Raw genomic sequence first — 15754 nt, forward strand, 5'->3', positions numbered from 1 at the left:
GTCAACAAGATCAGAATCAAGCCCTGTGTATTAATCTGGAACTTTCCTCTTTGGTGTTAGAGTTGTGTGTGCGACTGACCTGTAAGTCTTTCCAAAGCATCAAATCCATGTTTCAGTGCAATGATATCAAGGAACGAAACAGTGCCATCTTCAAACCTATAGAAAAGGAGAGGGGAACAAATAAGCCCAGTAAACAAATCACATAGCTACTGTACACACATGATTTTAAATACATTTCATAACACTATTAGAAATCTAGTGAAACTAATTCACAGAGGAACGAGTTCTTCCCACAGGGATTCATCTCCCATTCCTGTACTATCCTGTGCTGTTAGAATATGCTCTTCGGGCTAGATTTCCACATGGACTGTGCACCTCCGCCAGGGGAACAATACTCTCCTGCACGACCTTGAATCTGAGGGCATAGGGATATGGAGCACTATGCAACTGCTGAGTCCTCCCCGTAACTAGCTAGTCAGGAAGGGCTGGGGAAAAGTTGGAGCTCTGCCTCTTCCCTCCCCCCCGCACGATCCAACTAACACAAGTAATAAATTGCTTCACTTCCCCAGAGCAAGGAGGGGAAACGGTAACACGATTCCCCCCCTGCACTGCTCCTGGAAATGGAAAATAAGTCCACTCTAATACCACTGTTCATTAGAAATGGTAAGAAGGTAGATTGGAACCTTCTGTTCTCCCACTCTCATAATGCTAGAACAAGGGCACATGAAATAAAATTGAAAGGTAACAAATAAAAAACTGATAAAAGGAAACACTTTTTCAAACAACATGTAATTAGACAGTTGAACTCATTCCCCTAGAATGAAACTCAAGCCAAAATTTAGCATGATTCAAAAAGTAATTGGATAGTTACATGGATAAAAAGAATATTCAGAATTATAATACTTAATGGTAATAGCAAGAGGATTGGAAGGGAGATAAAACCTTATCCTTCAGGGTTTAAAATGATCTCTAATTATTAGGGATTAGGATGGGGGCAGATCATCCCCTGATCTGAGTTTCTTTGTCCCTTTCTCAGAAGCATTTGGTAGTGGCCACTGACATAATAGTGGACTAGATGGAGCATGAGTCTGACCCCATATTGCAATTCCTGTGTAGCAAAGCATTATGCTGACTGAGCACACATACACATGCACAACAAATGCCCTAGAGAACAGATTTTGGCTTTTTAGATATGACACAATCTTTTTCAAAATATGGAAAAAATTTGTCATTGCCACAGCCAAAGATAGAGTAAAAAAGGCACACAAAGGTTTAAAAAAATCAATCTGATCCAAACTATATGTCCTTTTTAAACAAACCAACCAACAAACAAACAACCCTTAATAGAATGGCATAATAGGTCTCACGCTATCTCTTGAAACATTCAGGGGAATTTTCTCAGTTACCTTTTTCACTTTTCTACAATCATCAACTAATTCAAACAATATAAGTTATATCATTAGCCATACATATACATTAGATGTACTCTACACCACATTAATAGGTATTATGTGCATGATATTACTGTAACATTACATTACATGATATATATAGAAGTTGGGAAGTTATGTTAATGTATTATGCTCTTCCCACAATTTTGCTCACCCATGTCAAGTATCCCATAACACTTTGCAAAGCTGAAGTCAGACTAGAAAATAGGAACCTTGTCAAAGCAAGCTGTGTGAATACTTTGTACCAAGTACTGTTAGGGAGTACTTTCAGGGCTCATCAAAACTTTGAAGTATCCAAAACACGACATAGGAAAGTATAGAAAGATACCTTCACGGATGGTACCTGGAATATTATATTCAAACAAAGATGAGGAAGGTACAGAACATCTAGTTAAGGATCTGGTACACACTTGTGTGTTGGATTTTAGTGATGTGTAAAGAGTTTCGTAACCTATAAAATAAATACTACTATATAAATACTGCTAGTTGAAATGTGTAAGGTGAATACACTGTGAAAATCTGCTTCTCAGAAAGAGGATATGTATGTCTCCTTTTCATATTGTTCTTCTTTGTCATTGGACAATAAAATTGGCTACATTCAGTTATTTAGTCTCTAGAACACTTAAGAATGTGCAGTAAAACAATTTGCTATGCATTTTAACCAACAACTTTCTTAGGAGAATGGACTGAAGGAGAACATATAATACTTCAAAAAGATGTTCACTTTCACATAAATGACTAATGCAAAGTTAGCAAATATTGTCTTGATGGTGAAATGCTCAATTGAGTAAAATAATTGTGTGGATAAAACAGGCCAGAGAATGGGGTAAATAATTATAGATCTAACAGGAATGGATAAGTGGTGGACTGCCTCAAGGGAGAACAGATTAATAGATTTAAAAGCTAGAAGGCTAGAGTAATTAGGGCCCAAGCCTGCTTCCAGAGAAGCCAATGGAAAAACCTCTCTTGCTTTCAATGGCAGCAGAGACAACCCAGTGCTATACATTAATGACTAGTAATTGGAGATCAGTTTATGCACATTTGCGGGTGATATGAAATGAGAGAATGCACCAATGCCTCAGAGGGGCAAGACTGGATCCAAAGGTGTAACACAAAGGCTCATTGGTGCCAAAGTGCAAAGGGTTCACTGTTCTTTATCAGCAACTTCTGTCTCAGACCTGACAAAATCACTACACCTAATACACTACTTTCATAGTATGTATCCATGAAGGCTAGTAAGTGAGGTCTATATGGAAAGCTTGTAACTCATCAATACACATAATCATTGTGAGATGTTTATATGGGAAATATTTAAGGGATAATGTATAGTGAATACAATGCCTTATGGGTTTTGGAGTAAAAGTGAGTCTCCAGGGAATCACATGTCTCAGTGATGGCCCATTCAAGTATGAGGAAGTTGTCACCTTCCCCTGGTTAGCCAGTGGTATAAAGCCAGGTTCAGTTGTCTACTCTTGCCCCATCCCACAACAGTCAATGAAAAGCCATCAAAGACAAATGCAAGCAGTCAAAACCCTTGGAGGTAACAAGGAACTTTATAACAGATCACCCTATCTGTGAATTAAGATGAAAGACTGGTTAAGTATATCACAGGATGGAGAAAGACACTCTGCAGTCATTCACTGAGGAGACTCCTTGTTGAACAGCGTGTTTCATGAACATTTGTATTTGATTCCTGGGAAGCCAGCCAGCTCTGCAACAGCCTGAACTTTCGGTGGGAAACCGACTTTATTAGCTAGGAAAGATAACTACTGTATTAATAATTGTAGGTCCTAATTCACATTTTATGGTTTTCTTTTGTATTGTAACCATGTTTCCATCACTTGCTCTTGTTTCTGGTGAAATCTCTATTTTATCTTAAATAAACTTTCTTTGGACTTATTGCAAATGCTCACAAGTGCTGTGTGTTAGACAGCAGTGGTGAAAGGGAAAATTGGTCAGCTGGGGTACACTGTTTCTTTGGGAGCAAAGGATCAGGGATTTCTGTGAGTAGCCAGTGTCAGGGGCTGGATATCACAGGGAAAATGCTTCAAGGGGAATGGGGAACCTTTTGTTAACCTGCAAGGCAAAGACCGGGCTGGTGTAGCCCAGAGGAAAGTGCTTGAGTGGCTGAAAGGCTGGTGGTGTTACGGAGCTGACACCCAGGAACCACAGGGAAGACTTCTCTCATTAGAAGCAGATGTAACAACATGGCTCAGTCCTGGGTGCCTTAAGAACCATCACAAAGGGCAATGGAAAAAATGAGGGCAGGAGCTAACAGTGGCTTGCAAACTGAATGTAGTAAAGGATTAAAGATGAAGATAAGTTTGGAAAATGGCTTATTGGGTTAGGTCCCACATAGTCCCAGAAGACAGGTTATTGAAAAGCTCTGAGAGAGAGACTCGACAGAAATATACTATACTCAGCTCATTAGCTAGCCACAGTTAGGAAAGCAAACAAACCTCTGGGATTGTGTCAACAAAGAAACAGAGCAGAAATGCCAGCACCGTACTGAACAACAGAGCAAAAAAAAATCTAGAGCACTGCACAATTCAAAGACTCTGGTACAGGAAGGATAATGAAACATTTCAAAAGGTAACAAAGAAGGCCACAGAAAAGATAAAAAGCCTCAGGGGTAAGAACTGCAATAAGAGGAGAGGTTAAGAAAATTAGGGTTACAGTCATGAGAAAACAAGTGATTAAGTAAAGAGATGATTGCAGTATATCAAATTCTTATCAATAAGATATGTGAAAGTCACAATACTATTTAAGAGAACAAAAGATCGATTCAGTAAGTGGATCTCAACTTAGGAATCACTTCCTTTTTAACGCAAACAAGCAGTAATTTTTTTAAAGAATTGCTATATTGGTAATATAATTAAGAAAATAGCATACACAGACTGCATTGTCATGAACTATATTATTACTTATTATTTCCATTTGCATCTATTGTAGCCTCCATCACAAGCACAGAAAATAACTATAAATTTATAAATCTCTGTCTATATAGTTGTGCCCCGCACCAACAGTTTCTGAGCCAAGGACTCACCACCAAGCTTCTGCCACTGACCAGAAGAATACATAGATTCATAGACTTAAGGTCAGAAGGGACCATTATGGTCATCTAGTCTGACCTCCTGCACAATGCAGGCCACTGAATCTCACCCATCCACTCCTGTAACAAACCCCTAACCTATGTCTGAGTTACTGAAGTCCTCAAATCATGGTTTAAAGACCTCAAGGTACAGAGAATCCTCCAGCAAGTGACCCGTGCCCCATCTAAGGACCATTACATTTTCAGCTGATTGCAAAGGTTACCTAGTCACTACTGAGATGGACCCATTACAAATATGGTCTATTAGATTTAACTTCCAAAGAGACAGGCTTCCAGATACATTTGTAGATATAGCTTACTTTTTGCAAATGCCCATTTTGTATTTTATATGTTTATATCCTCCCCACCCAAAGTCTAGTTATGCTATACTTTGTTTATCATTTTAGACCCTTTGCTGAAGTCAGAACAATTCTTCCATTATTCCTAGAATTTGTATATTTACCTTCTCTTCAAGTGATTTTCATGCACATCTTCATGATTTACTAAACCCCAATACATGCTATTTCAGATAATCATGTAATCTCCCCACTATTCAGTTTCTGAACTGAACACTACTTACAAACCCCTGTGCCCCTGGGAAATCTGTGGAACGCATATATAATTCTGTTTTTGTAATGAACAACGCCTTAATTGCCCTTGGCAATTTTAATTAGTATTAAGCTAAACCATAGGACTACAAGGGGTAGTTATCCATCTCTTGGGACACAGGGAGCGTTCTAACTGAATATTTAACAGCATTTTAGGTACAAGAGCAAAGAAACTCCTTGCATCACAATACATTTAGTTCAATGGCTACTTTTATGTTTGATGTAATTGATGCTTCAAATAACTTGTTTCCCATTCAACTGTAGTTCCACTGCTAGAATAATGAGCTTAATCTGATCTTCATTTGAAAGCTGATCCAATAGTCATTTCCTGAAGTATCAGAGAGTTCTCACAGCAGACAACATAGATGCATTTCAGACTACAAAGGACATCTCTTCAGAATCTCAACACCACACTACAGACTAGTTCCCTTATCTATTTTTTACTACAACTGCGCCCACATAATTGCAGCCTGGATCAGCTGCTTAATTACATATGTTTAGAAAACCTATATCATCTTATATTAACCAGTTATCTAACTGGTTAAAAACAGTTAACTGCATACTGGGAAATAGATAAAGCAACCTGAATACATCACAGGGTTATAAAGATGATCCTCTGAAAGGAGTTGCTGCACTTCTCAGAAGTCTGTGTTCCACGATTGGGCCCCCACCGCCAGGGCCGGCACTTCCATTTAGGCGACCTAGGCGGTTGCCTAGGGCATCAGGATTTGCGAGGATGGCATTTTGCTGCCCTCGGCAGCAATTCGGCGGCGTTGGGTCCTTCTGCACTCTGGGTCTTCGGCGGCAATTCTGTGGCGGGTCCTTCACTCGCTCCGGGACCCGTCGCCGATGTGCTCCGAAGACCGGGAGCGCGGAAGGGCCCCCCCACCACAGAATTGCCGCCAATGACCGGGAGCGCGGAAGAACCCTCGCCTAGGGCGCCAAAAACCCTGGCGCTGCTCCTGCCCACCCCACGGACTTACATTCTGGAAGTTGGAAGTTTGGAAAATCCCAGATGACATGAAAGATCAGCTCATGAAATCAGTTATAGCAGAGGTTGGGGACTTGCAAATGAATGAGTTGTTTAAGCAGTTTGCACTTTATTACTCTGCCCCCCATATATAATATCTTAACTATTTTGCAATCTATTTCTTTGACTTTTAGGACTAACTGAGGACCTTACTATTCTATTGACATAGCTTTAGTGTAAATTGTCATGTCAATATATCTAGAGCCTGGGACAGGTGCAGGAAACAGATCTAAACATAATTTTCTTCACATATTGTAAATGACAAATCGTTTAAGCATTAGCCCTAAGGAAACTGAAGTCACATTTATGTATATATAAGCATCCGCAAAAGCATTCACTTGGTTGGCAGCCTGGAAAAGTCCAGAGGTTCAAGATGCTGCCGGACTGTACTTGGTTTTCATCGTCCAGTTTCATACTTTTATCTTCCCTTTGAAGGAAAAGCCTGCACAACTGGCCAGCACTCTCACACTACATTAGTAATGCACATGGTCAAAAAAATCCAACTCTTTCTGTGTGGTTTTGCAGAGTCAATACAAGAGAATACAAATAGCAGAAATTTAATTATGGACCAAACTGAGCTCTCATTTATATATGTATATATCCAGAATAACTCCATTTAGGTCAAATGAGCAGAAGTTGTCCCTTGTCTCTAAAGCAAGGGAAAGCGAATCTGAATATACAGAGAAAGCAGATTTCTTGAATAAGCTGCTTTTTTCCCCCATAGTCCCTTCTCAGAATAGAACTGCACTTTGAAGGGAGATATTGCACAAGTTCCTTTCATCTATTCAATTCATTTATTTTCATCTAATTAAAAAAGCATAACAATATAGGAAATGACTGACATACATATTTAAAAGTAGCTCATTCATAACTTATTTTCACCTTTTAGATCTGTTCTGTATTACCTATATTTGAAACAAAATACCTTGATAAAAATGTTATTTTTTATGTTTTGTAGAAATACAACTGTTTAGTTTATTCTAAACTGCCATGTAGTGGAACTAACCTGGAGCTGAAGGTTTGAAATGCTGAAAGTATGACCTCAGGAACAAACTACTTTCAATCATATACAAGCTTTAATGTTATGGTAAATGCAATCTCTAAAATTATCAGGGGAATGGAATTTAATTGATTCACTGCTTGTTCACAACATCAACACTCACCACTGGCAAAATAAGCTATATTTTTTTCTCTCTCTCTTTAATCTAAACATATAACTACTGACCGCTTAAATGAATAGGGCCCAATTCTGCTTTTAGATAGGCTTACAAACTCCAATTGTGCTAGGTTTCTGAGCCATCTTATAATTATAATTGGGGCTCTCCACTGGAGACTGACTTACCATACCACATGCTGCTGATCTAGTGCATCTCCCAGTTAGTTTGGAGTTGTGTCTCTAGAGCCAGTGCCACGCACTTTTGGTGCCATACCACCTACCTGCAGTCTCATTGTCATTAGTCACTTCTGAAAACAGTGGCCAGGGTCCATGGGAATATTAATCACTTTTGAAAATCATGCGTGTACTCCTAGGCTCATTAAAGTCAATGGCAAAACTCTGCATTAATTTTAATGCATTCAGGATTTCACCCCTTGGCTTCTGATCCTGCCCACTGTCTGAGGCCAATGGTAGCTTGCCATTGACATCACTGGGAGCAGGATCAGATCCACGGATCTCAAAAATTATTTTTACACGTACATAACTTCATTATCATTTGAATATACCTGCCTCACAATTATTTCCACATTCCTATATCATAGATGCCACCTGTGCAAATAAAAATCAAATTTAGAGGTGGCCCATTGTAAAGGATGTGCATGCTATGGTTAATGTATCCTTATACAGTAATCTGAGTTTCCTGTAATTGCCTACACAATGGCGTGCTTCAATGAGCCAAGAACTTGAATCACAGCAGGACTGTAATACATTATAGACTTCTAAATAAGACACCTTTCTAACCATTTCAGCAACTAATTTTTACCTCAGTTAGAGATACATTACACATTCATGAGTGATGACTGTTTCTAATGCAATGAGATTAATATGCTTACCCAGTGCTTGAATGACTACCATTCATGGGGTAGAAAACAGAATGAATCAATCAATTTTTATTTCTCAGATACTGCCGTGCCACAGGGGGGACTGCCTCTTGGATTGGATCTGCTCTGGTGAACTTCTAATTGCTAACCTTATTCACCATTTACAGGTGTAAAAATTGTCCCTCTTTGTGTAAGAAAAAAAAGTCTTTGAGTTGTTACTCAAATCAATCTGAATAACACATTATAGATTATCAGGCCCTCTCAATCTGTGAACAAGAGTGATGCTTCCGAGCACTAGATATTACATGCTGCATTTCAATAAGTTTCAGCTAGATGCCCATTTTTAATAAACTATTAAAATTCTTGCACGACTACAATTTTTCAGCTGGTAGTCTACAATATTATTTTTAAAAGATATGACAAACAGCACTTCTCTTACCACCATTTAAACCATACAGTGTTACACTGCCATTCAAACAAAAGATCATTTGCATCCAGAGGATAAAAAATTCTCCACAATGTGGACTCTACAAGGTCACTGAAGATTAAAAAAAAAATTTTTTTCCCTAGTGAGAAGTTCCAGAAGTTACAAAAATCTTTGTACTACTACAGTCATTGATAAAAGATGTCCTTCCAAATTCATAAATTGTACCAGTAAGACTGTATTTGTTGACAAAAAGATTAACATTCATCTTCCCCTTAAAGATTCCATACTGCATAGGAATATTTCTTTAAGAAATATAGTGTATTAAAAAAATGCTCAAAGACATCAGACTTGCTGGCTAACAGATGAATATGTTATGTTATATTATTCTTTAAGATAAAAGTATAGTTTACATAATCCTGTTTCAAGTCTAGTTTAAAGAAACTCCAAAGCCGTAAGGGCCAATTTCTGCCCTGGGATATGCACTGGCAATAACAGCTGTCCTTGAAGTCAGTGGTCACTTCATGTGTACATTTTGAAACAGAATTATCCCATAGCGTTTTTAAGGGTGTGGTAGTTACATGTAGAAGTTTGCAGACTCTGGTAAGTCTTTTTTTAAAAAAATCATTGTTGTATGAATTTGGCATTCCAGACAGAATGAGACTACATAGAGTGGGTGGAACTTGACCCTGGGCAAATGTATCACTGGCACAAGCATGTACAATGCTATTGAAGCCAGAGTTGCATAGGCCTATGCCAGTGGCGAATTTGGCCTGTTGTGTGGTCAGGTACTTTGCAAGCTTTCCCACAAAGTTATGTCAATGCACCTCAGTCTGAACCTCCACCTTGTCCCGTTTGTAGTGGGACAGCTGCCTTCCACTCTGCAGCCCCCTGCTTCCATTTCCCACTCTTAAGTTCCCCTGACGCAGACTCCACACACCCTTTTCTGTGGTCAAAATACCCCTCCTTGAGGTCTGGGTTTATTCACAGAAAATAACTCAAAATACAATGCATAGTTGCAAAGTCTAAGTTCAACTAACAAACATTTCTCTTGCTACTCCCAGACCTCTCTGCCTAGAGAGCTCTTGCACTCTTTCCGGTGCTAGGTCAGAGCTTCTCCTGCTTCAGAAGGCAACTCCAAGCCCTTTCTGGCTGGAGTCTCAGGGCTTGGCTACATTTGTGAGTTACAACTCAATAAAGGAGCCCTGGGCACACTAGCTCAGCACCCGTCCACACTGGTAAGGCACTAGAGTGCTCTGACTCTGCAGCTACAGCTCTCCTGGTACTCCACCTCCGCAAGTAGGATAACGTTTGCTGCACCCTGCTGGAGCGCCGCAGAGCTAGTGTGAACGAGGTGTTGCATTACCGCGCTCTGATCAGCCTCCAGAAACATCCCATAATCCCCTTAAGTCAAGTGGCCACTTTTCCCATTGTTTTGAACTTGCTGTAGGAATGCGGACATGCTGTTTGAAAGCTTCGTTTCTGACAGCCGGCTGCTTACCTGCTCTGAGACGGATTACTGTCGAATGCTGTGTGTGAGAGAGAGAGGCAGAGAGGGGAGGGAGAAGTCTGCTGCTGTCTGAACTTGCAAGACAGCATGCTGGCATGCTCTCAGCCTCCCAAAAACCCACTGTCTCTCCCCCTACATACACACAACACACTCCCTGTCACACTTCACCCCACCCCCATTTGAAAAGCACGATGCAGTCGCTTACTGGGATAGCTGCCCATAACGCACCACTCCCAATGCCACTGCAAGTGCCACAAATATAGCCATGCCACTGCGAAAGCAGCTATCAGTGTGAACAGATTACAGCGCTTTCCCTACTTCGCTTTCCAAAGATGGGTTTAACTCACAGCACTCTACATCTGCAAGTGTAACCATGCCCTTAGGTCTGATCTACACTGAAAAGTTACATCGGCATAGCTAGATCTCTCAGGGGCATGAAAAATCCACAACCCTGAGAGATGTAGCTAAGCCAAGCTAAACTCCAGTGTAGACAGAGCTAGGTCAATGGGAGAGTTCTTCCATCAACCCAGCTACTGTCCTTCAGGCAGGGGATTAACTACAACAATGGGAGAACCCCTCCTGTTACTGTTGTGTCTACACTGAAGAGTTGCAGCCGTGCCGCTGTAGCATTTTAAGTGGAGACATAGCCTGAGTCCCAAATCCCAGGATTCTGCTGGAGCCTGCTCACTCCTAACCAGTCTCTACTCTCCATGAGCATCCCCTCATCGTTACTGCAACTTCCAGTTGCTCGTTACAGGGAACTCACCTGATCCCTCTCAGATGGGATCTGAGTTACTACATACAGAAAATTCTTTCCTGGGTGTCTGGCTGGTGAGTCTTGCCCACATGCTCAGGGTTTAGCTAATCGCCATATTTGGGGTTGGGAAGGAATTTTCCTCCAGGACAGATTGGCAGAAGCCCTGAGGGATTTTCACCTTCCTCTGCAGCGTGGGGCACAGGTCACTTGCTGGAAGAATCATAGATTATTAGGGTTGGAAGGGATCTCAAGAGGTCATCTACTCCAACCCCCTGCTCAAAGCAGGGCCAATCCCCAAATGGCCCCCTCAAGGATTGAACTCATAACCCTGTGTTTAGCAGGCCAATGCTCAAACCACTGATCTGAGGACTTCAATGGCTCAGACGCCGGTTTGATACAGGAGTGGGTGTGTGAGATTCTGTGACCTGCATTGTGCAGGAGGTCAGACTAGATGATCATAATGGTTCCTTCTGACCTTAAAGTCTATGAGTCTATGAGATGGCACTCATTCTGTCATCAGGGTTTGCTTAGCCACAGATTCTCCAGTCCAGTGTGTGACACACACTATTACATGAGTTTTGAACTTTTCAGGGAAGAAACTTGTCAACTGTGGTCCTGTGATATAGACAAAGGGCCATTAAATACTGAGCTGGGGGAAGACATTGTCGCCTAGAGGACTGGATGCATAGGGTTGGGAATCAGGACTGGCTCAGCTCTGATGCTGGCTCTTATCACTGTGTGTTCTTGGGCAGGTAGCTTCACCTTTGTACTTCAGTTTCCCCATCTATAAAAAGGGAGTACCAGCACCTGCCTACCTTCTGCATAGTGATGCTGTGGTGATCAAATAATTAGTGCTGGGACAATGATTTGAACACGTAAACTGCTAAATAAGTTCTAAATATAACTGCAGTTCTTACACAAAGTTTAATATCACTGTCTGTCCTCAAAGACAGAAAACATAAAAATTCTAATATTTCTTAGTATTTTCAACACTTCTAACATGACCTTTTACTTCTGCAGTATAAGCACACAATATTCCATACAGGGCTATTCAAAGTAGAAGTCTTTGTTCTGCTTTAAAATTGATGAACACGCTTTCATTAGAACTGAGCAAATACGCAAGATAGTACTCACCAACACTTTTCAGTGGTTTCCTTTGATCATATGCGTGTCCTTGTTAATTGGCTGTTTATAAAGAGATTTGTGAACAAGTTTATCACATCATATTTGGGAAATGGCTGTTCTACATACAAATTCCTGCTGTGCAGATTGTAATTCCCTTGTAGTTCCTTACACCATGAGTTATCCTGTTGAAGTCAGTGGGAATACTTGTTAAGTAAGATACTACTCAGTATGAGTAAGGGTCTCACAATCTGTTTCTATATTTCCTGTGAACATGGTATGCAGACTAACAAGAGTATTTTGATGTTTGCTGTTTGTTATTCTATTTAAAAGGTTGCAATCCTATCAGGGAGCATATATGATACCATGTGAATCTGGTGTCCAGTCAAGGCCACAAATAATAAATAATAGTCAAAGTGAACAGCTGGCAAAACAAACTACAGGCTGAAATTTGTTTGCATAGACTGTTCATTGATCAATATGAATAATGAATAAATTAATAAAAATCAAAGTCAGTGTATAATATGCAAAGGTAAAAAAGGAAGGCATTCATGAGATAGATTATTCACAGAGAATAATCTGTCCAGCCCTAATCATCTGTCCATATTGAGCAGCAAATTGATTTGCTTATTGTCTCATGAAGACAGAGTTGTAATCTTTAACTCAACTAAATGGGCACATTTGGGGATAGAAATTAACTTTTTAATGAACCGTTAAAGACAAATAAGTTTAAAATTAGGCAGACCAGCATTCAATAAGAATTTATCCTGGCAAACCGTAACATGGAAATACAACTGTATAACCATGTGCAACAGTTACCTCGGGTCACTGAGCTGAGTCATGTTAGTTGCAAGAGATCCCTGGATAATAAAGAAAAATCCTGTTAGTTTTTCCAGCTGTGTGGGATCAGTGCAACAGAAAGTTCTGAGGAGGTACACAGAAGCTATGGACTCACACTAATCTTGGTTCCGGAAAAGATACAAATGTATGCAATTCTGGACAACTTATAATTGCCATTTCCATTAGTGTGAGGGTGAAGAAGTGGTCTGGTCTCATTCATCAGAAAGCTTTTCTCCCCTATTCCTATCAACTCTTTAAGGTCCTGATTTTAAGTGGCATTTAATACCCACAGCTCCAATTGAAGTTATTGGGAATTGTGGGTGCTCAGATCTTCTGAAAATCAGGCCCTCCACTAACAAAATATTTAGGGTGAAATCATTCCATGCTGACCCATGGGACAAGGGGACACTCCCATGCACACATTTGCCTTTCCCAAACCACGACTTCACATTTAATGGAATGAATCTGAAAGGAGATATAAACAGGGATGCAGAGAGGTTTTTGGGGGCCCAGGAAAAATATGAAACTGAGCCCCCTCCCACCCTGAAACTGAGGCATGGGGTGGGGATGGGAGTTGGAGAGTGAGCCTACCCCCACTCATCCCACAATGGTGGCTCCTGTCCTGTGGGGCTGGGCCCAGCTCCCTGCTCTGGGCACTGCAACTTGGGAAATATAGTTGCAATGCCATTCAGGTTTGGCCTTGCTGCCCCTCTGTCATCAGCAGCAATTTAAGTGATACTGTAGCCCCGTGTACCAGGTTGCAAGGCCACTCACTCAAACTCCATATGTTTATGGGCTCTTGAAAAACTGTCCCTTTTGGTCATCTCCCCCACCATTCAGCCCTGGGCATAAGCAGGAAACAAAGGACAAAGCAGAGAAGGTTAAAGCAATGACAAAAATGGGGGGGTTGGGGGGGAAATTAGTGGAAGGGGGGGGAGTTGGAGACGAAGACAGTGTCCTCCCCCACACTTTCTTACTTTTTTCATCTGAAAAAGAAAAAAGTTGATCAAAAGTTACTTTCACTCACATTTTAAATATTTTTAAAAGATGCTGATGAGGAAGAACTAACAAGAGACTGAGTATAATCCTGCAGGATCTGAGCATGCCCTGAAAGTTGAATTCCCTAGAAGTTTAGGTTGCTTAGCACCTCAGAGGATCGGGCCAAATCCTTGGCAGCTGTAAACTGATGGAGCTCTACTGAAGTCAGTGATTAGCTGAAATTCTGACCCTCAATGTTCAGCATAGCAGTAATAATGATAAATTGTACTTATCACCTTTCATTTCTAGATTGACTCGAGGCAACGCACAATTAAAAGACTATTTTCTTTCCTAGAAATAGAAATGAGAATTGAGAGTATGTCATATTTAGAAGCCAGCATTTATATGCCAGTTATGTAGTTAGCATCAAGAATACAATGTTATCAATGTTTCCTACCAGTCATTTACTTTTCTTTCCTTCTGATCAGAATATGTACATATGTGGAAGTGTCTGCAGTCACTGGTTTATGTTAACTATAAAGAACCATTAAGGGGTAAATGCTAGGCTGATAAATTATATTTAATGTACAATATACACAAATGTCAACTTAGGTATCAAAACAAGTTGGCAGTGTGATGTGACTGGCATTATTAAATCACAGTTATAAAGCTGCTTGGATCCAGAATAAAATCTGATTAGCTAGTTTGCATTTTGAAACCTTTGCGGTGATAATAAAATTGTCACAGCAAGTTGAAAAGGGAGACAAATACAAGTAATGCTTCTGTGCACAGTTCTCATCTAATGATGACATCCTAAGAAACATGTTGGTTGCCATATGCACGACACACTTCAGAGACGGGGTGCTTGGACATAACTCACCAAGAGGCGATTGTATGAGAAATCATTTCCTGTTTCTCCTCTTGCTTGATGAAACACAAACAATAAGATGTGGTACATCGGTTCAATAACATTCAGGCAATAAACTGCTTTATTGCAAAACTGGGTTTAATTCTAAACAAAGTAATAAATTTACAGCTTCGGACTGAAGAATCAGTATAATAGTTGGGATTTTTATGTTTCAATGTTATTAAGCCTCACAGTTGCCCTGTGAAGAAAAGTAGTATTACTGTCCCACTTTACAGATTGGGAAGTGAGGCCGAGCTGTCAAGTAACTTTCCCAAGGTCCTAGCCAAACTGATTTGTACAGCTGAGACTGGAACTCAGGAATACGTGATTCCCAGAGTCCCATATTCAAACAGAAGCAGATTTAACAAGCACTCTGAAATCTCCCCCTGCACTGGGGAATTCTTGAGCAGGACAGAGTTTAGGGTGGCCAACTTTCTAATGTCTGAAAATCAGACCCTCTTGCCTTACCTCTTCCCCAGTGCCCTTGCCCTGCCTCTTCCCTTGAGTGCCTGTCTCCCACTCACTCCTCTCCCCCCAACTCCATCACTCACTGCTTTCCCCCCTAAACTCCAGTGTGAGCAGCCCCAAAGGACTTGCAAACTCCAGCTTCAGCAGGCTGCCTGGGAGTGTAGGTCAGGGGAGTGCTGTGGCCACATGGAAGCAACCAGGTAGTCTTGCTGGCAAGCTAGGACATGGCCCTCCTGCACAGCAGCCTCCCGCTCCCTCTGCACTGCCTGCCCAGCAGCCCTCACCTCTGCCTGCTCAAGCCTTCCCTGCCCTCAAGATGCCTGTGAGCGCAGCCAGAGGAAGCACTGGCTGCTAGGGCAGCATGCATTCCTTCCCTCCTGGGGAACGTTCCATGCCTGCTGGGAGCTCCTTATCCTGCTTGCCATGTCCTCCACTGCAGCCCTGCAAACCATTCTCCTCAAAAGGGCTGCCTGCAGCCCAAGTTGGTGCATGCACGCTGCCATGGGAGCCACCTAGGGTGACCAGATGTCC

At 41.1% G+C, this 15754-nt stretch overlaps 1 protein-coding gene and 1 long non-coding RNA gene across 6 annotated transcripts in view; both read right to left on the bottom strand.

Moving 5' to 3' along the window:
- Positions 1–15754, bottom strand: part of MOCOS (molybdenum cofactor sulfurase) — a 369687-nt gene that overhangs the window by 155601 nt on the left and 198332 nt on the right. For all 5 annotated transcript variants that reach the window (XM_030551504.1, XM_030551502.1, XM_030551506.1 and 2 more), the window contains one exon: positions 80–156. In XM_030551504.1, the coding sequence (XP_030407364.1) occupies positions 80–156 (77 nt within the window). The remainder of the gene's footprint in view (positions 1–79; positions 157–15754) is intronic.
- On the bottom strand, positions 9074–12926 carry LOC115646060. Its single transcript, XR_003998917.1, has 3 exons — positions 12850–12926; positions 11921–11922; positions 9074–9250 (listed from the first exon to the last, which is right to left on the bottom strand). It is a non-coding gene; the product is annotated as an uncharacterized LOC115646060 (long non-coding RNA).

Source organism: Gopherus evgoodei, chromosome 2 (genome assembly GCF_007399415.2).
Source record: "Gopherus evgoodei ecotype Sinaloan lineage chromosome 2, rGopEvg1_v1.p, whole genome shotgun sequence".
Classification (NCBI taxonomy): Eukaryota; Metazoa; Chordata; order Testudines; family Testudinidae; genus Gopherus; species Gopherus evgoodei.